Source organism: Mus caroli, chromosome 6 (genome assembly GCF_900094665.2).
Source record: "Mus caroli chromosome 6, CAROLI_EIJ_v1.1, whole genome shotgun sequence".
NCBI lineage: Eukaryota > Metazoa > Chordata > Mammalia > Rodentia > Muridae > Mus > Mus caroli.
In genome coordinates, this window is record NC_034575.1 from 13,991,349 (window position 1) to 14,009,893 (window position 18,545).

Consider the following 18,545-nt stretch of genomic DNA (forward strand, 5'->3'; position numbering starts at 1 on the left):
TGTGGTACCCGTACTTTGGAGGTGAAGGCAGGAAAATTAAGAGTTTGAGAACAGTCTGGGATATATATATATATCAAGAATTCACAGCTGGAAATCTTGCTTCAATTCCAGTAACTCACATACAATCTCAAATGTATCTAAATAATATCTAGACATGTGAAGCAAAGAATACTTCATTTGCATAATTTTCCAGATGCTGGGGATGGAATCTTGGGCCTTGATCTTGCTGGACAACTCCAGCCCAAGTGCTTCATTTCAATTTGGTGATGTAAATGAAGAGTCTTGGGTTAAGAAGTAAACGCTGTCTCATGGAGTGAAAAGAAGAATGAGATAACTTCACCAGACTATATTTTCAACTTGATAAAACAAAATGAAAGACTTTTGCTTCAGTCAGCTGGATTTGCTGTCTCCTGGTAACAGATTAATATTTTTACAAGAATAATGAGACCACCAAGTAAGCTAGAAGCAAGTTAATAGAAACCACTAGAAGCCAAACGAGGCAATGTGCTTCCTAATAATACACCCACTCAAAGACAGGCAGACAAAAAAAGTACACAAGTGACAACACACATACACACACACACACACACACACACACACACACACACACACTTACATGTATCTGTGTATTTGAGTTGCTGGAACTGAAATATCTGTACCTGTGAAATATTTTCTTCCTTCTCCTCTTTCTGTAGGATGGAACTTGGGGCTTTGCATGTGCCAGCAAGTGCCGTTCCTCCCCAGCCCTCGGTTTTTAAAGACTGTCAGGCAGCATGCATTCAGGCACCTTGCAGCACAGCCAATCAGACACTCTGCAAAGCCTTCTCTACTCTTGGTGTAGAACTTCACATTTTGTAATTTACTAAAATCAACATAGTCATTGCCAGTGAGAAAACATCCCCAATAATTAAGCTAGCAGGTGAGTTATCAGTGCACACTGCACATACTAGTCTAAAGATAATTTAGGTGATGTTTCTAAATTATTTTTTAAACTGATAGAGAGCTATAACACATATTTGCAAATCTCTCAAAATATGATTCTTTGATGCCTGACTTCAGAGTGGATTGCTTCTAGTTGTCCTTACTGGTGGATAGGGCACGGGACATCATATGTTAAGTGCTGCCTTCTTCTTGAGGGAAGTATGGAGGATGGACCACAAGGATAATGGCATCTAGCACTGCTACAGGCCTAATCCAGCAGTGCCGTGCAGACCTCCTGGGGAAAACAAACCTAGATGAACACTTGGGCCCAGCAGGTTTTTCCCAAGAGCTTCTACAGCCACTGCACAACATTTAAATGGATGCTAATGTCCAGGCACAGTTCCTGACAGTGCAGGAACAGTCATGAATCATGGATCTGTCGGGATATGTTGTGAGAAATGTGTTATTAGGTCATTCATGCTACATGAACATCACAGACTGCCCTTCCACATACTGAGATGGCTGAATGTCACAAGGCAATATAATCTTATGGGACTATCATCATGTATGTTATGTGCCAGGGAGGGAAATACTTACATGGTGCAGGACTGATTTAATCTTAGTTTAACACACACATATATAGTGCTACACTAGGTGCTATGTTAAGGTTGTAGGTTCTGAGCATCAATAAGGTAGCAGTTCAATGTCTCATGGAGAAGTAAAAAGTGTCGTAAAGACTTCGATAGGTTCTGGGAGACAGCTCAACAATAAAGCACTTGCCTAGCAAGTATAAAGACCTAAGTTTAGATCCCCAAAGCCCACTTAAAGCTGGATAAGGTAGTAGCATCCAAGCATGTTTATAGCAGGAAGGGAGGCAGACACAGAACAATCACTGGAATCTCAAGCTGGAGTAGGCAGTGATAAATAAGAGTATCTCTAAGAAGGCAAAAGGCTAGAAGCACCACTTGAGATTGCATGCATGTTATACCTACACTCACACATATGAACACACATATACACAAAGAGGACTTTTTATGTTACTTATGGGGAAATATGAAGAAGAAAGGGCTGGCAAGTTATATCACTGTAACAAATGCCCAACATAAACTCGTATAGAGACAAAAGGTTGTTTGAAGTTAGGTTCAGGGATTCCCCTTCTTGGTCAGTTGCTTGTGTTGCTCTAGGCTTTTGGTCAGGTGGCAAATAATGGCAGGGACATGAGGGAGAGCAAAGCTGAGAACCTTGTGTTGACTGGGAATGAATGGAAAGAAACAGGAAGGGCCAAGTTCCCAATATCCCCTTTAAAATAATGACCCTATATTACCAGAAGACCTCTAACCAGGTTCTACTCCTTAAAAGCCTTCCACTGCCTTTGGAAAACATTTATTTAAACCACAGCAAGGGGGATACAGATGTGACAGCAGGAAGTTTTTACCTTACAGAAAAGTAGGAAGAAAGAAAGATGAAAAAAGAAAAAAAATCTACCTTCCCTCTTCCTTGTACCCTGCTATGATAATAGTTTCCGGAAGTGGGCCTGAACAGGCAGCATGTGCTACCCAGGTGTTCAGATGGATGACATTGAAATTGAAGTCCTATAGAGGTATATCAGTTCTTGCAGAAACCTACAACCTCTATCTTAGGTTTTCTTTTCACTCATAGTCCAGTTCCAAAATGTAGGGATTCACTGTCACAGAGAAAAAACTGAAGAGACAGTGAGGGGGGATGATACCTCTCATCACAGATCTTTAAGGAGAACTCAGATGCAAGGTACAAGTGCCAAGGAGGTACAGGACAAACCTGTAGTTTGAAGTGGACAAGATAAAGTCAAATTTAAGACAATTAGACAGAATCTGTGATTAGTCAGAGGGAGAGAAATGCACCCCCCCCAAAGTTTACAAATGCACAGATAATGCCCTGCTAAGTGCTGAGAACAGCCTTTGGGTGTGGGTGTACCCACTGCTTTACAGGTGGGGGAAGCAGAAGCTATTAAGATAGGCACACTGGAGTAAAAGCAAGCAGGTAGAGGTGGGTGTGAATTGGTCAAAACAGAATTGTTAGAGGGCAGCTGCAAAGCTGTGAGCTCAGCAGCTCAGCAGCATGGGTAATCTTGGGTAGATATGGCTGTGTGCCGGAAAATGCTATAATCAGCTGGGTTGTAAAAACTGATGGATGCATGGGAAAGATATACTGGCAAGGAAGAAAGTGAGAAAACAGATTGGTTATAAAAGGACACCTTGTCCATTCACCCATTGGTTCAAGAAACTACTTGGGAAACTATTAGTCTCTGCCAGGAGCAGTACATACAGAGACAAAAGCATTGCTTATAGAAGAGGAAGAAGGGGAGAGAGATGCACGGAAAGAGTTACAGTAAAGTACAAACTATGTAAGGGAAGTATTAAGAGAGGCCTTGGCAACACCCTTATCTTGAGCCAGAGACTTCAACCAAGATATTTTCTAGCAAACGGGGTCAGGATATGTGAAGAAGCCATTTGAGACTATGGGAACAGTAGATCCAAAGCCAGAGAGTGGCCAGTCAGTCCTGTGGGTTACACACAGCACACCCTAGGAGAGATTATGTCATTGTGTTTCTGCCCGTCAATCACTGCTGCCCCAAATTGCAAGCATTCTTTCAACCTTCACCTAATGTTCTGGAGTGCATGCACTTGTCTGAGGGCAGTGAGAAGTGGAAGACCCTACCCCAAGGGTGACAGAGCTGTATCAGAATATGAAGTAGGTAAGTTACATCACTGCGTTTAGCTGTCAGATAGGTCCCACCCATGACTGCATAAAGAAAATGGAGCCTGCAACAGAGTACAGAGTGCATCCAAAGAACAGATGAGAAGTCACAAGGCTAGGATGCACACAGTGAATGGGGGAGCAAATAACCAAAGTTGATTTACTAAGAAATAAAATCTAGAGTTGTGTTGCTCATTTGAACTGATGCAGTAAGAATTTGGACAGGTTAAAGACAGAAGCCTGGTATTTCTTTCAGCTCAGGAAAAATGAAGAGTTGAACAGACAAGAGTTGCAACCACGTTGAACGTTTTGGTGAATCAAAAGCAAATGTGGTTATCAAAGGGCTGTCATGTACCTCTCTAAGCTGAGATGTTTGAAGAGTAAAAGCCTGCAATGGATAGTTTCACTAGGACAAGAAGAATAAACAAGACCACACTGGGCAAATAAAATGTTTGTCCCTTAGGTACAGAGATGCCCTGGGAACTCACAATAACCTTCTTCCACAGTCTCAGAGAATACTCAGTAGACATGAAGACAAGATTCTGGAATCTGGAGAGATGCCAAAGAAGAAAGTACAGAATGACAGAGGAAAAGGCCTTTAAAGCCAGACAGGTGACAGCTTCAAGAGAAAGTCACCACAGGTCCGCATTTGGCTGAGGGGCTGACCCTGGTTAGGTTTTTATCATTGTGTTTCTGCCTGTCAATCACTGCTGCCCCAAATTGCAAGCATTTGTTCAATCGTCACCTAATGTTCTGGAGTGCATATTTAAGGAAATCCTTCCCTTTGTTTGCATGTAGTATGGTATTAATTTTTTTCACTAAAACTTAAGTAGAAAAGAAAATGATCATAGAAGCTAAAACATAAAGAGATTTCAGGGTTGGAGAGCTGGCTTGGTATTAAGAGCTATTACTGCTCTTGCAGAGGGCCTGAGTTCAGATCTCTGCACCGGTGTCTGGCAGCTTAAAACAGCCTGAAAGTCTAGGCTCAGGCAGATCTGAAGCCTCGGGCCTCCATGAGCATCTTCCCACATATAGATACATTCATGTACACATAATTATATACAATAGATTTCTGTTTATCTTAAATGACATCTGGTTCTCTTGATTTGGTGCCTTCTAGATCCCTTGTCTGGCTTTCCCCTCTTCAAGGCTGTTATACAGTTCCATGCAATAAGGAAAAACTTCAGTGATTTCTAGTTGTCTTTGAAGCTAAGACTTAGGTGGGAAGAATACAAATCTTGGGTACCATCCAAACCTTTGTGCACCTCTGTTCCATCTCATCCATGCCATGTGAAAACAGAAGTGGTTGCTACTCGGTAAGAGAAACTGTTTGATACTCCCAGGGCAAGAAGCCCAGCAAAGTCCCAGACAATCCTCTCACAGTGCAAGAATACATTAAAGATGGCAACAGAAGAGTCATAGTCTGTCCAGAAGATTGACTGAAAATGACTTTAGAGATTCTGGAAAGAAAACTCTACAGGGAAGGTACAGAAGGCAGACTTGACTAGTTACTTGGGACTAGTTACTGCAGAAGATCCAGTTGAAGCTAGAAAGCAGATGAGCTTGTTAAAAAAAACAAAACAAGCAAATATCAGGAGGAGGCCCACCAGAACAGATGTTTCGAATTGCTAGAGTAGCCAGAGGGGAAAGGAGCATGGAGCAGTATTAGAAGCCCTGGGAAAGGGGGTTGTCTTGGATACTAACAATATTAAATAATGCGGAGAACCACAGAAGGGTAGGAGGGATAGAAAGCCACAGACTTGGCGACAGATAAGTTAGAAATCTGACCCACCCACAGGAAGACAGTCAAATAATCTCTCAACAGAAAATACTCTTAAAAACTGTCCATGGTGGCTCATGTGTAACCCTGGCATAAGAGAGGCTCGGACTGACAGACTGCTGTGAGTTGATGGCTAGTCTGGGCTCCACTGGCAGTTCTAGACCACATGGTTGGCTACGTAGGCAGTTCTAGACCACAGTTCTGGCTACACAGACATGTCTGTTGTATCTCAATAGAGGCCTCTATATCTCAAACAAACCAACAAAGAAGACAAAAAGCATTAAAAAAATTAAAAAGATAGATAAATAGATACATGAATAAAGAAGATTTGTCTGGGAACATAAGCTTTTATCAGTGACAGAGGAGTTCAACTCCAATCTTCTCAGTTCTTGGGCAGGATTTTGACTTCTCAGAGTTCTTACAACAAAAGAGAGAGTTTCACTCAGTTCTTTGATCTGCTTCCAGGAAACAAAGAAGAGCTTATCCCTGATTCAACCTTCTCTCTAGCAGCTGCTGTTAGACAGTAATGGCTGAGCAAACGTAACCACAGGAAACCCAACCAAGACTGCAAAGAAGCAAGTGCCGATGTGGGAACTGAATTCTACATGAACCGTCATTGAGAAATTCAACCATTTTCCAACACTTCTTCATGTAGAATGTACAGGGAGGGGTCAGAATGAGTGACCTCTGTCACTTCAGGCTCTAAAATCCCACAATTTTCCATTGAAATCAGCAATTTCATGATGACATTTTAATACATGCTTTGTTTTGTTGATCTTCAGTCCTCTCCCCCATTTTTTTTCCTTTAAGCCTTCTCTATTTCTGAAGTCCCCTTCTCTCTTCTCATTCTAGCTTGCTTTCTTGTTGATATGATAAAATGCCATGACAAAAAATACAAAACAAAACCAACTTGGGGAAGAAAGGGTTAATTTCAGCTAACAAGTTATGATCCATTATGTAGGGAAGTCAGGGAAAGAATTCCAGACCTGAAAGTAGGAACTGAAGCAATGGTCATGGAGGAAAGCTACTAACTGCCTTGCTCTTCATGACTTGAACCACGTGCTTTCTATATAAAGTCCAAGACCACTTGCGAAGGGGTGGAGCTAAGGGGTAGGTCACTACCCACAGTGGGTGGTCCCTCCTACATAAATTATTAATCAAGGTAATGCCCTACATATATCCTACAGGCTCACAGGCCAATCAGAGGGAAGTAATTTCTTAATCAAAGTTCCCTCTTCTTAGGTGACTCTAATTCCTGTCAAGTTGATAAAACTAAACTATATTCTCATCCGGTATTTCCCCTTGGTGTCTGCTTCCCTGCTGGGTTTACTCTAGTGACTCCTAGGCTCCCCTGTCTCCTGTTTTTAAAAGCTCATGACATTTTCAGCTTCAGCTGTGGCTTTTGCAGGAACAAGTCCTAAATGTGCATCCCCACATTGTTTCCAGTTGAATAGCCTCTACCCACACTTGCATATAGATAACAATAAAACTCTAGGATCTGCGTGATAGAGAGAATGGCCACGTGTTTGTTTCTGAGTCTGAGTTTATTGAGCAACACCTTCAGGTTTATACAGACTAGCTTTGTGGCCGACTGAGATCATTTTCAAGGACCTATTGTGGTTAAACTAGAGTGATTTACTACACACTGATAGTTGTGATTTATTGTTTCTGAAAACTGGCCTTAGCAAATTATTATAAATGAATAATCTGGGAAAGCTATCTTGGCCAGAATGGAAACATTGTTTTAGACAAGTGACGCAGATATATTTTACAACGCTTTTGACTAGAAAGGAAGGATGTAGAGTGAAAGAGACTAATGAAATCAGGAAATCTGGGCTTCATTCCCAACCACTATCTATTAAACCCTCTTGGGCTTAGATGTCCTAATCATAAAATAAAGAGGTCAAAATGGAAGATTAAATGCCCACTACAGAGCTAAGAGAATTTACTATTTAAACAGCTTAGCAGACTGGGTTGTCAATCATTTTGTAAAATCTCAGATCAAAACATTGATCTTATCTTTTTAAAAAGAAGAGGATGCAGAAGAGTCCTATTCTGGGAGAAAGAGGCCATATTCCCATTACTCAACAGTGAAGGAACATTTATGGCTATCAGGGTCTGAGGGATTAATGGAAATACCATCGTTGATGATCAAAACCCTGAGACTAAGAACACTTCATATTGAAGAGACTGCAGCAACAGCATCCTTCACTGGAGGCTAGCTCCCTATGGAGGGTAGGGGAAGGACGATGTTCCTCCCAGAAGAAGTCAGGCAGGCAAACGCCTTAGGTCAGAGACCTCTGATTTACTTCTGTTTTGTTCCTAAGGCTGGGTGTATTCATAGAGCACTCCTCATATCTCACAGAGATTTTATCTATTTACTTATTTATTTAATGGTTTTGGAGATGGTTGTGATGTGAGCAGCAGTCCCCCTTGTCACCAAGATTGCCAGTCTCTAAGCAACTACATGTTCAGACTTGAATGGCTTACACTTTCCATTTTGGTTTCCTAAAATATTTTATACTGTACACTATGGTATTCCATTAAAATGCTACCTACATATCAGTTCTTAGAATTTTCCTTCCCTTTGAGTTAAAGAGTAACCGGAAGGGAAATGTAAGCTAACCAGCCCCAAATAAATGGCTCTTTTCTCTTCTCTCTCTTTTTGAAAATCGAACTGTGAAGGACACAGTGTCTGTCGTAGACCTAATAGTTCCCAACAGCTATTTCCATCTGGAAAGAATGAGTCTCGTGCTTCATTCAAGGATAACTCAAACCACCAGCTATCTCACTAATCAATGCTTTTTCCTTGCTCTTCCTGCAAAATAGTATCTTTCCATTCAGGTCTACTCCTTCCCCGTGCTTATTCTGTGTTCTATCCCTAGTCACTTAATTATTGTTGTGTATGTGTGTCTATGCATGTGTGTGTGTGTATGTGTGTGTGTGTGTATGCAGGGGGTGCATATATGAGCATGGCTGTTTGCCTGTGTGTGTACATGTGAAGGCCAGAAGCCAATTTGGGGGTATCTTCTTCTGTTGCTCTCCACCCTATGTTTTGAGGCAGAATCGCACCTTGAGCATGATGCTTGTTTCAGCTAGACTGACTGACCAGCAAGTCCCACCCCTCACCCCCAGGATCTCCCTGTCTACACCCTCAGTACTGGAGTTGTAAGAGCGTGCTGCCATGCTCAGCTCTTCCATGAGTGCTATTTATCAAAGCACAGTTCCTTGTGCTTGTGCAAAAAGCACTTTGCTCATTAACCCATCTTCAGCTTCAGCCTTGACCATTTCTGTCTGTGACTCTCCTTATTACCCTTGTTTCCCACCACCTTCCACGACTTAGTCTGGTCCTCTGTGCTATCCAGGTGATCCAAATCCCAAATGGTCTAAATACTATTCTTAAATAATTTAAACTGGGAAACCATTTAATCTTATTTTTCTAAAATATTCTCCTGGATGTATATTCACTGGGAATTTTATACCAGGCTCCTTATTAAATGTTACTGAAGACCCCCTCCAAAGCAACAAAGACCAGCTAGCATTTTTTTATTCCTATTTTCCTGAACTTACTCGGGGCTGCTCGCTACTTCCTCCTACTTCTGTGTTTCTATTTTTATTTTTCCTTTACCTGGATTGTTCTCTCCCATAGTCTACAGGACCCCAAATAATTTCTACCTCGGTGAGAATGAACCATCTCCAAAGTGGAATCTCCCTAAAGCCCTGTTCTTTACAACACATAACCTCCAGTTTTCCACATCATAGACTGAGGTGTTGATATGATGCCTGTCCATCACCTTGTGCTCGAGTTTGTCTCCTTATTCTCCACTTGTAGCTTGAGTATGTACAGCTGGTCTAAGAGCTAAGAACACATTTTCTCTGCAGACAGTAGCAATGCTTAGCTAAAGTCTTAGCTATCAGGAGTGTCATGATCCTCCCTCTAGGAAACTAGTATGAACTAATTACATTAATATTCACCTTTCCATCCTAAGGCAGATGAGATAAAATATTTGAGTTTACTGTTGTATGCCTTATAAATAAATATAAGATTAAAAAATAAAATAAATAAAAGATTTTAAATAATGAAAGTTTTCTCATGTCCCTGACTATAATTATCTTTTAGAGAGAAATGAGAGTCAGTTTGTAGCAGCAACTCTTGGCCTTCTGCAAAGGTATTACTCCATTTCAATTTACTCAGTCTAAACACACTAGATCAAATACAAACGACTCTGCCACTCATCAAATTTACAACTGGGCAAAGGGGCCGGCTGCTCCCAGACGCACCTTGAAACCTTTGGAGGCAGCAATGTGGGCAGCGGTCCAGCCTTCTTTGTCAGCGTGGTTAATTAGATCTGCAGGAACCACAGGCTTAGATGGACCCATAGGGCTCTCTCCTCCATTCAAGCTGAACAAGCCTGACTTGGGCTCTTCTGAACTCAAAGAGTTTCCATGGGCTGGCACTCTATGGTACATCAGGAGCTTGAGGCTGTCCACATTACCAGTGTCCACAGCTGCGTGAATTGGTGTCCAGCCATCCTGAAAATGCATTGACCAGGCGGGAAAGGTTGAGAAAAACATTAATGGTGAGAACTGTGTTATTTTGAGTCCACCTCTAAATTCTCTTGGTCACGGACCACTGCATCAGGGAATGGAGGCAGTCCACTCCTGAATATTCCGGTGAACTTAAGTTCTCTCACTTTTCTTGGTGACACTAATTCCCACAACTGTGATCCATGTTTGTTGATAAATAATCAGTTTCACCTAACAGTTACCTTTTGGAGCGAGGAGGTCCTGCTTAGTCTCCTCAGTATTAGTGCCTGTCCAACCAGAATTTCAATTTAGTATTAAAAAATGGAGTGAACTTTATCCTAATGAGATTTTATATGCAAGGATAATGGTATTAATTAATTAGTAATGCACTGAAAAACACTGTAGCAAACCAGTGTTACTAACTGGAATGATCTGAATATTTTAATGCCAGAAGGAAAGATTCGAGGTAAAAAGGAAAAGGTAGCAACGTGAAAAAAGCAAAGCCCGATAGGTTCATTAGGTATCCACGGGCCTGTGCTCAGGAACTGCTGAGTGTGGAGGGATTCCAATCAGTGCTTACTTCGAAAATGGTTCAACTAAGATCACTGAGGCCATTTGCTAGAATGAATTGCTCTGCCCCACCCCGTTGTCCACTTAGCTGGTTTCTTGAGTCATCATAAGCTCAAGGCAGTGGTCCTCAGTTCTGCAACCTCAGTACCCTCTGAGACTGCAGTTCCCCAGGCCTATCTCCAGATAAAGGGAACCTGACCTCTGGTGGGGAGGCCCCACCTGCCTATCAATTGTGCCCAGCAAGGGAAAGGAATGAATTTAAATTTGACAAGCATGGTTCTAGGGGGAAAAAAATCCCCGTTCCCCTCCCAGACTCTCATTCTGACACACAGGTGGGTCTGCCTACAACATAGAAACTCTTGTTTGTCTTTAAAGATTTTATCAAATAATTGATTTGTGTTGGGGCTTTGGTTTTTGTTTTTTTGTGGGTTTTTTTTGCCTTTATATTGTTGTTTTAAGATCATTTTCATATAGAATTCCATATTGTTCTACTAAATATATTTCAGTGAGCTATAAAACTTTTTGTTTTTTAATATGTGTTTTGAGAATAGGTCTCACTATGCATCTAGCCAAGAACTTGATATTGTTTTTTGCCTCCCAAGTGCTGGAATTACAGGCATTCAGCACCACTGCACTGTTTGTTGTTGTTGTTGTTGTTTTTTAAAGTGATGATGTAAAGGCTAAGAAAATTAGCCAGTAAGTAAGGAACCATCTCAATGTGTACTAAGTACTGTGAGCTTTTCCTAAGCTGACCCTTGAGGACTTTTTCTCTCCTTCTGGATTTCATGCCAGTAAAATTCAGTTGACCAAGACAAAAACCACACAGGCAGTTAGTTAACTAGAGCCGGGTATGATCTGCCTTGCAGTCAGGAACAGCAGATCCCTGCTTTCTTCTGCAGGGGGATGACCCCTACTTAGGCCACAGAGAAGAAGTGCCGATTAGCTTCCTAATTTACAAATTCCAAACAGTCTTTCTAGGAAAAAAAACAAGACCAGACAAAAACCTTTCCACATTCCACTTTCTCTTACTACCTAACCATTAAAAGGCATAAGACATAATTACACACCCGCCGGTTACTTATCAATTATACAGTGTGTTTTCGTATTGTCTAAACAATCTGTTCAGCCCAACAAAGCTAGCTTGGGGCGCTGATCTGTGTTCTCAGCAGGATGTTGTTTAACCTTCCATGTTGAAGTTCTTATTCGGGTTAATGATGCAAAATTCATTCATCTTCTAGCAATAAGATAACATTTTGTAGCGAATATATCCAAACATCAAATATTTATTGGATAAAATATATAAAATAAAGAAATGTGAAACTAAACTACCCTTTTCAGATTTTCTTTTTAAAAGGAGGATCTGGGGAGATGGCCAGATCCTCTTTGGGAACTAAGCATGCAAGTGGCTTAGACATGCCTATAAGCAAAACACGCATACAAGTACAATAAGAACTTTAATTTAAAAAACTAAAATTTAATAAAAACTTGAAATCGAATAAAAATAATCCTGGAGATTTGTTTTGTTTTTAAGCTCTAACAATAACTTACAATGGAAAATACTCATAGCTGGCCTTGTTACCTTTGCTAATATTAATACTTAATGATTGGTTCTTGTCTGAGAAATTACATAATAGCATCAAAGAATAGTATTTGTTCAATAATAAAAACTTACACATTCATTGTCTCCTCTAATTCTGAAATACTAAGAGCACCAAAACCCCCCTCTTTTTATGTTTAGCCTCAGAATTTGAATGGCTTGTGAGGGAAAACGGACCAGATTGTTAATTAGCAAGGGGGAGACTCAAACAGAGGTCACTTAAAGCAGGATCCCTAAAGCAAAAGCACAACGGAAGAGTGGGTATCCATGCACAGTTGTCCTTCAGCATTTGTGGGAGGCTAGTTTCAAAGCTACACTGTGCCTTCTTGACCATGGCCTCTGAATTTCTAGAGATGGTCACATCCCTCATACACAACACTGTAGCACTTACATAGTCCTACACAGTAGCATTTACGTAGTGCCTACACGCATCCTTCCACACACTTAAGTCCTCTCCATTCTACTTATAATGTCTACAGTGCAAAAGCAATGTAGCCATATACTGCTTTCTATAGGGAACAATAACAAAGAAAAGAGTCTGCACCTGTCATATGTGTGCATCTATAGTAGATATATGCGAGCTATAGTATATATATATATGCCTAGTTTTCAGACACAATATAAATAACATATGTGGGGAACACTCTCCCCAAAGGGTACTTACTCTGGTTTTTATACTCCGGTCAGTGCCAGCTTCCAGCAGGAGTTTGATACATTCCTTATTTCCATTTTTACAGGCCAAGTATAAAGGTGTCTGTCCTCCAGCAGCAGAGTGATTCATGTTGGCATTGTATGCAGTTAGTAATTCTATACATCTGTACATAGAATTATGATTAGTTACATACAAATGAGGCATCACCTGGAAAGACCTCCCTGACCAGGTATTAAATCCAGATAACATGCATGACTAAGCATTCATATTGACATGTGTCAATTATTTCATTCAGACCTTCTGTACGTTATTGGCTTGCTATCACTTTCATATGACTAAAAACTAAGCTTTAGTCTCAAAATTTATGAAAACATAAAATTGTCCTTTTACAAATGTTCAAACCTAGTTCAGGATCCTTCTTACCAACTTTTATAGGAGTTGTCCTTGGAACAGGTTTGACTTGTTAGGTTAAATGTTATACCGTACTTGGTATACATATTATTTGTGATTCAAAATGGTTTTTGCCTTGACAAAAAAAAACCAAAAAACAAAAAACAAAAAAACCACATGAGGCTGCTGAATCATTCTGTGATTTTTTTTTTATTCACTCAAGAAAATGATTATAAATAGCATAGACAGCCGGGCACTGTGTGCCTCCTCTATAAAAAGGAGCAGCGGGTTGGGAAAAGGGCTGCCTTGGGAGAAGGACGGAAGAGGCTGTCTCTTTGGGTAAGAGCTGGCTTCTGAGGACACAGCTACACAGAAACACACTCAAGAAGAAAAGGAGGCCATGCTGCGACTGTGACTTTGTGACTAGTTCAACACAGAGATAGAATGTGGACAAACTGAAGGATTTGCCTTTGGGGAGTTCATTTTTCTTTCAGTATTTTGCTTACATAAGTTATTACTTTTTTTTTAAGTAACACGCTGACATATCTGTGTAACGCAATCTTTAAATTTACTGATTCCTGAATTTCCACAGGTTTTATTTTTGTCCGAAGCTATCCATGCTTCTGTACTGTGACAGTGAAATCCTCCAAGCAAGGAGCTTACAGATGGCCTGGTAACATGAAGGTCACGGACACGGAAACCCAAGCCAGCAGGAGAGATCTGTTCAGTGGGACACAGAATATAACCAGAAGGTAACAGCAAAAAGTAGCTCCTTTTTCCATTGATGGCCGACTAGACCATCTTTCGATACATATGCAGCTAGAGACAAGAGCTCCGGGGTTCTGGTTAGTACATCATGTTGTTCCAACAATAGGGTTGCAGATCCCTTTAGCTCCTTGGGTACTTTCTCTACTTTTGGGATAACATTGGAAATGTAATTGAGGAAAATATGTAATAAAAATATTAAAAATTAAAAAAAAAAAAAAGTAGCTCCTGTGAGTTCCCAAACTGAAGCCAGGCTGCCGAGACGCATGGCAGACACATAAGAGCAATGACTCTAGACACTGAAGGCTGCCTCAGGAATACTGGAGAACACACTTAGAATTAACAGTGCTGATGTGAATTCTAAAATGCTTTATTTTAAGAATGGTATAGTGTGAGCTGGGGAAGTAGCTCAGCTGTTGAAGGCTAAGGCTTATAACCAAAATGTCATGGATGTTGTAATTTGTGCAAGACTATTTCTCTCTGGACAGATGGATCTGAAAGGTGGCTGCAGTATTTATTCCTCACAACCTGCCAGCTCAGCACAGGCAGGACAGCAATTTGACGATATTCTATTATTAAAATGGGACTTTTAGTTTTTAAAAAGAAATCCCTGTATTTAATGACTTCGAAGCTCCTTTAGAACTCATGGTTAAAGTTATATGCATATTAATTGACAGGTTACCTTTGTACATGAGCTACTTTCAGTTTGCAAAAGCTTTGCTTTGATTTTTCTCTTAATTGCGAATGAAGAAACATGAGCATTTGGTACTATTAAATAACTTACCTTACTGTAGAATAACGGGATTTTAGTAAATAATGTAATTCTACGTTCTACTTTTAATGTTAGCAGTATCAAAAGCCTTTATAGAAAAGAGAAACCAAACAAAGCTCTCGGCATTCCTTACTTTGTTCTCCATTGCTATACTAATGTTGAGCTTTTCCAGAAGCAAGTTCATTGATGGATAGATCAGATTGTATACATCTATATACAGATTATATACAGACTAGACATATACATGCTTGCTTTAGGTACAGCACTTAACTATTATTATGAAGAACAAATCTAAGGTCCTCTTTTGCATTTGAACACTCAAATATGTTTGGTGGATTTCTCAATGACTATTAACCACTCATTTACATACTTAGCAGGAGGGAACTCTGTGCCAAATATAACAAAGGGGGCCACTTCCATAGGAAAGGAAGAATGAAGAGCATCACTTACTCAAAATGTCCCTGAGCAGCTGCGACGCACAAGGGTGTGAAGCCATTTTTATCAGCAGCGTCGACTCGGGCTTCTGCATTCAGCAGCAATCGCACACAGTCTACAGGATTTTAACAGAAGGTCACTCAGTGCAATGATGCCAGGTTCCCTCTAAGCTGTGCAGAGAATCTAGCAGCAAAGGCTGACCTGACAGCTCTGTCCTGCTGGATGTGGCATACCACAGACTTTCACATGGAAAGCCATCTCTTTCCCTGAAGACAGGATATCTCCACAGCCACCAAGACATGGTTTTAAAATAATATTTCGAGTAGAGTTGTTGATGGGTAAAAAAAGAATACCATGTATCAGAAAAATACTTTGCTAGGTTCTAGGCCTGAGTTTCTTCAAAAGAATGTTTTGGGGCAGACAATCAGATCCATTTACCAAACTGTATTTATATAGTTACATTCTTACTGAATGATTAATGCTAATTTAATCATCAAAGTACTTCTATGTGGGCCATCCTACACTTGACTACTTGAAGATCAAGGAAAGCCCACAGAAACCCACCTGAGACACAAACATCACTAACACAGAACTTTCATAAATAATACTGAATGATCTAAATTTAATTTCTCTACAGTGAAGAAAATTCCCCCAGTGCCTTTGAATTCCAAAGTGCTTTAAATCTACTGAGTCTCCTTAGCTCCGAGTCTATCTGATCCAACCAGGAAATAGTCCACAGTGCACACACCATAGTAACTTAGAACATGTAGTCAAGCCGTCTCTTTTTCTGTGTTACCATGTGTTTTAGTATAGTTAACTACAAGATTTGCATTTTAAAGAGTAAAAAGAATTATTAGTCTTTGCTGTCATATCATTTATAGTAAGTTTTCACTTCTCAAAAAAAATAACCAATCAAAATAACTATAAATTATTACAAGTCCACTCTTTCTAATTGGTAAAACCTCACTGTGGCAGCCACTCAACACCTAAGCTTAACAGCCTGGAAGATCTGCTTCTCCCATAGCAGGTATTCTTCCTACCAAAGAAATCAGGGTTACTCTGTCCTGACAAGAATGACCTCAGATGGAGAGTTACATTTTAATGTGTGTTTAATAATCCCTATATGGACAATATATTTTGTTGTACATTTGTGAAAATTGATTTGCCACTTGCTCTACATTTTACAGTAAGGAACCATATAATTAGGTCTTAAATATTCATAAGACTTTAAAACTCATTAAAAAAAAATTCCCCATTCTGTTCCTCCTTAAAAAAAAAAAATTGAAATCCAAGTAGATCTTTTGCTCACAGCAGTGATTTAAATCACCTTTGGTCATCCATTCTTTTACCAAGTGTGTTAAGGTAAGACACTGTTGTTTTGTTTTGTTTTGTTTTGTTTTGTTTTGTTTTGTTCTGGCTTTTTACCTGTATGTCCATTCTTAGCAGCAGAATACAAGGCAGAATGGCCATCTTCGCAGGAGTAATTTATGTCCAGTCCTTCTTCATTAAGCAGCATTGATAATAAAGTGACATTTCCCTGGGCAGCAGCTTGCTGAAGAAGGGTGGGCCTGCCAGCCAGGGGGGCAGGACCACCACTCATTAGCAAAGGGGTTAGGGAGGGTGACCAGCCTGTAGGTTAAAGTGACCCTAGTTAGTGAGCAGGAAGAAGAGACACATACTACCATTCCTTTTTGAATCACACACACAGAGACATGAACATGTATCCCTAGAAGATTACATGGTTTCTAACATTATCAATCTGTTAATACTTTCTTAGCACAAACCCATACTGTTATTTTCAGACTTTCTATCTGGTGCTAATTAAATTAACCTTGATGAGGACATGTTATTTTTAGTTGTCAGTTTAGCACCAAAAAAAAAAAAAGAGTTAAAGAAATAATTGGTTTGGTTTTAGGAAACCAAGTTGGCTATCACACTTCACAAACTTAAATTTCTATTTAGAATTTCAAAACATTTTGAATCCTAAAATTGTGTAAAGGTTACCTTGATTTCAATACTAATATGGCAATGTAAATAAAGTAGGTGTAAGATACCACCGTAACTTCAAAGAGTTTCTTCAACAATGTCTTTAAGATAATTATTTTGTATAAGCCAGGAAATGGGCCTTATTCTATCAAGGAGTTTGTTCTATTCCTTGAATTTCCATATCTGAGAAACAAATAATGGGTGTTAAAAACTAACAGAAATACAATATATATAGCTGTATTGTATGGCAGCACAGAGTTCAATAACAGTTTTGAAAACTATCATCTCTCGCCATCTTCCCAGCAGGACTAACAAACTTTTGGAATTGGCCAACGAAGCAGGGCACTCTACCATATGGCTTTAACAAAGACTGTAAGAGTTATCATGGTTAGATAGTTCTCATCAGTGTTTAGCAGCTTTAGAACAGAATCTGTTAAGAGTGTGAAGTCGGCTGCATATAGCCTGGAAAATTTTCTGAATCCTTCCTTGATCAAAAGGCTGTAAAAACAGTAAAGTACAAATGTTTATTTAATTGGTAACTGTGCTTTTTCAGCTTAAATACAGCGAGTGAGCCCCAATACTTTCAAGCAGTACTGTACAGAACTACACATTGAGATGCTTCAAGCAGACTTTCCGTGGGGACATGTAACATTCTCTTCAGCAAGGTATTATAGGTGTGCTTTCTTTTCCCTCTATCAGGTAGTAGTTACACTAACATGATGTAATATTCAATTCTTATGATTAATGACAGATTTTTGGCCTTAGTTGTTTCAGGATATAGTTAAAGTACATATAAAAGAAGCTTCTCAGAATATTGAAAATTCTTAATGAAAATAAATCAAAGAGAGGCCATTTATGCAAATAGAAATCCATGGAATATTGAAACCTCAAAATTATAACTTTATAACCAATAATTTGAATCCATGGATTATTTATTGTTTTATCATAGCAGGACAGCAATGACAGACAATTAAAATGTTTATAAAATTCAATATTTCTCAAATCTTTATAATATTTCCCCATCCATATTGATTAGGTCTTCTTAGAAAAGTAGTATTTTTACTTCATACTTACAAGAAGGCTCCTCTCTGGTACATTTTACCTTTTGTATTTTCTTAAAAACAAACAAACAAAAAAAAAACAGGCCCACAAAAATTAAATCAGTACTTATTAGAAATGGATGATAGACAGAAAATTATAAATACCAAGGCAGGACACCTTGACTGTAAAGCAAACACAAGCAAGAGGGAAGCATTACACGACTGTCCCCAGCAGAACAGGGAGGGGACCTGCTTTCATGCTATCAACACACACACACAAGCATACACACACACACACACACACACACACACACACACACACGCAAACATGTACACATGCACGTACCCACACACACACACACACACACACACAC

The 18,545-nt window shown here is 39.7% G+C and overlaps 1 protein-coding gene and 1 long non-coding RNA gene across 5 annotated transcripts in view; one reads left to right on the forward strand and one right to left on the reverse strand.

The window, feature by feature from the left end:
• Cttnbp2 (cortactin binding protein 2) overlaps positions 1-18,545 on the reverse strand; it is a 147,399-nt gene that overhangs the window by 45,705 nt on the left and 83,149 nt on the right. For 3 of the 4 annotated variants that reach the window (XM_029478378.1, XM_021164810.2, XM_029478376.1), the window contains exons 5-8: positions 16,571-16,774; positions 15,161-15,260; positions 12,796-12,946; positions 9,719-9,970 (exon numbers count right to left, since the gene is read on the reverse strand). In XM_029478378.1, coding sequence (XP_029334238.1) covers positions 9,719-9,970; positions 12,796-12,946; positions 15,161-15,260; positions 16,571-16,745 — 678 coding nt within the window. In that variant the 5' untranslated portion in view covers positions 16,746-16,774. Of the gene's footprint in view, positions 1-9,718; positions 9,971-12,795; positions 12,947-15,160; positions 15,261-16,570; positions 18,350-18,545 lie in introns of all 4 variants that reach the window. The other variant, XM_029478377.1, reaches the window with a different exon arrangement.
• Positions 13,389-18,545, forward strand: part of LOC115031302 — an 11,264-nt gene continuing 6,107 nt past the window's right edge. The window contains exons 1-2 of the long non-coding RNA XR_003836918.1: positions 13,389-13,512; positions 13,766-13,925. This is a non-coding gene — a long non-coding RNA (uncharacterized LOC115031302). The remainder of the gene's footprint in view (positions 13,513-13,765; positions 13,926-18,545) is intronic.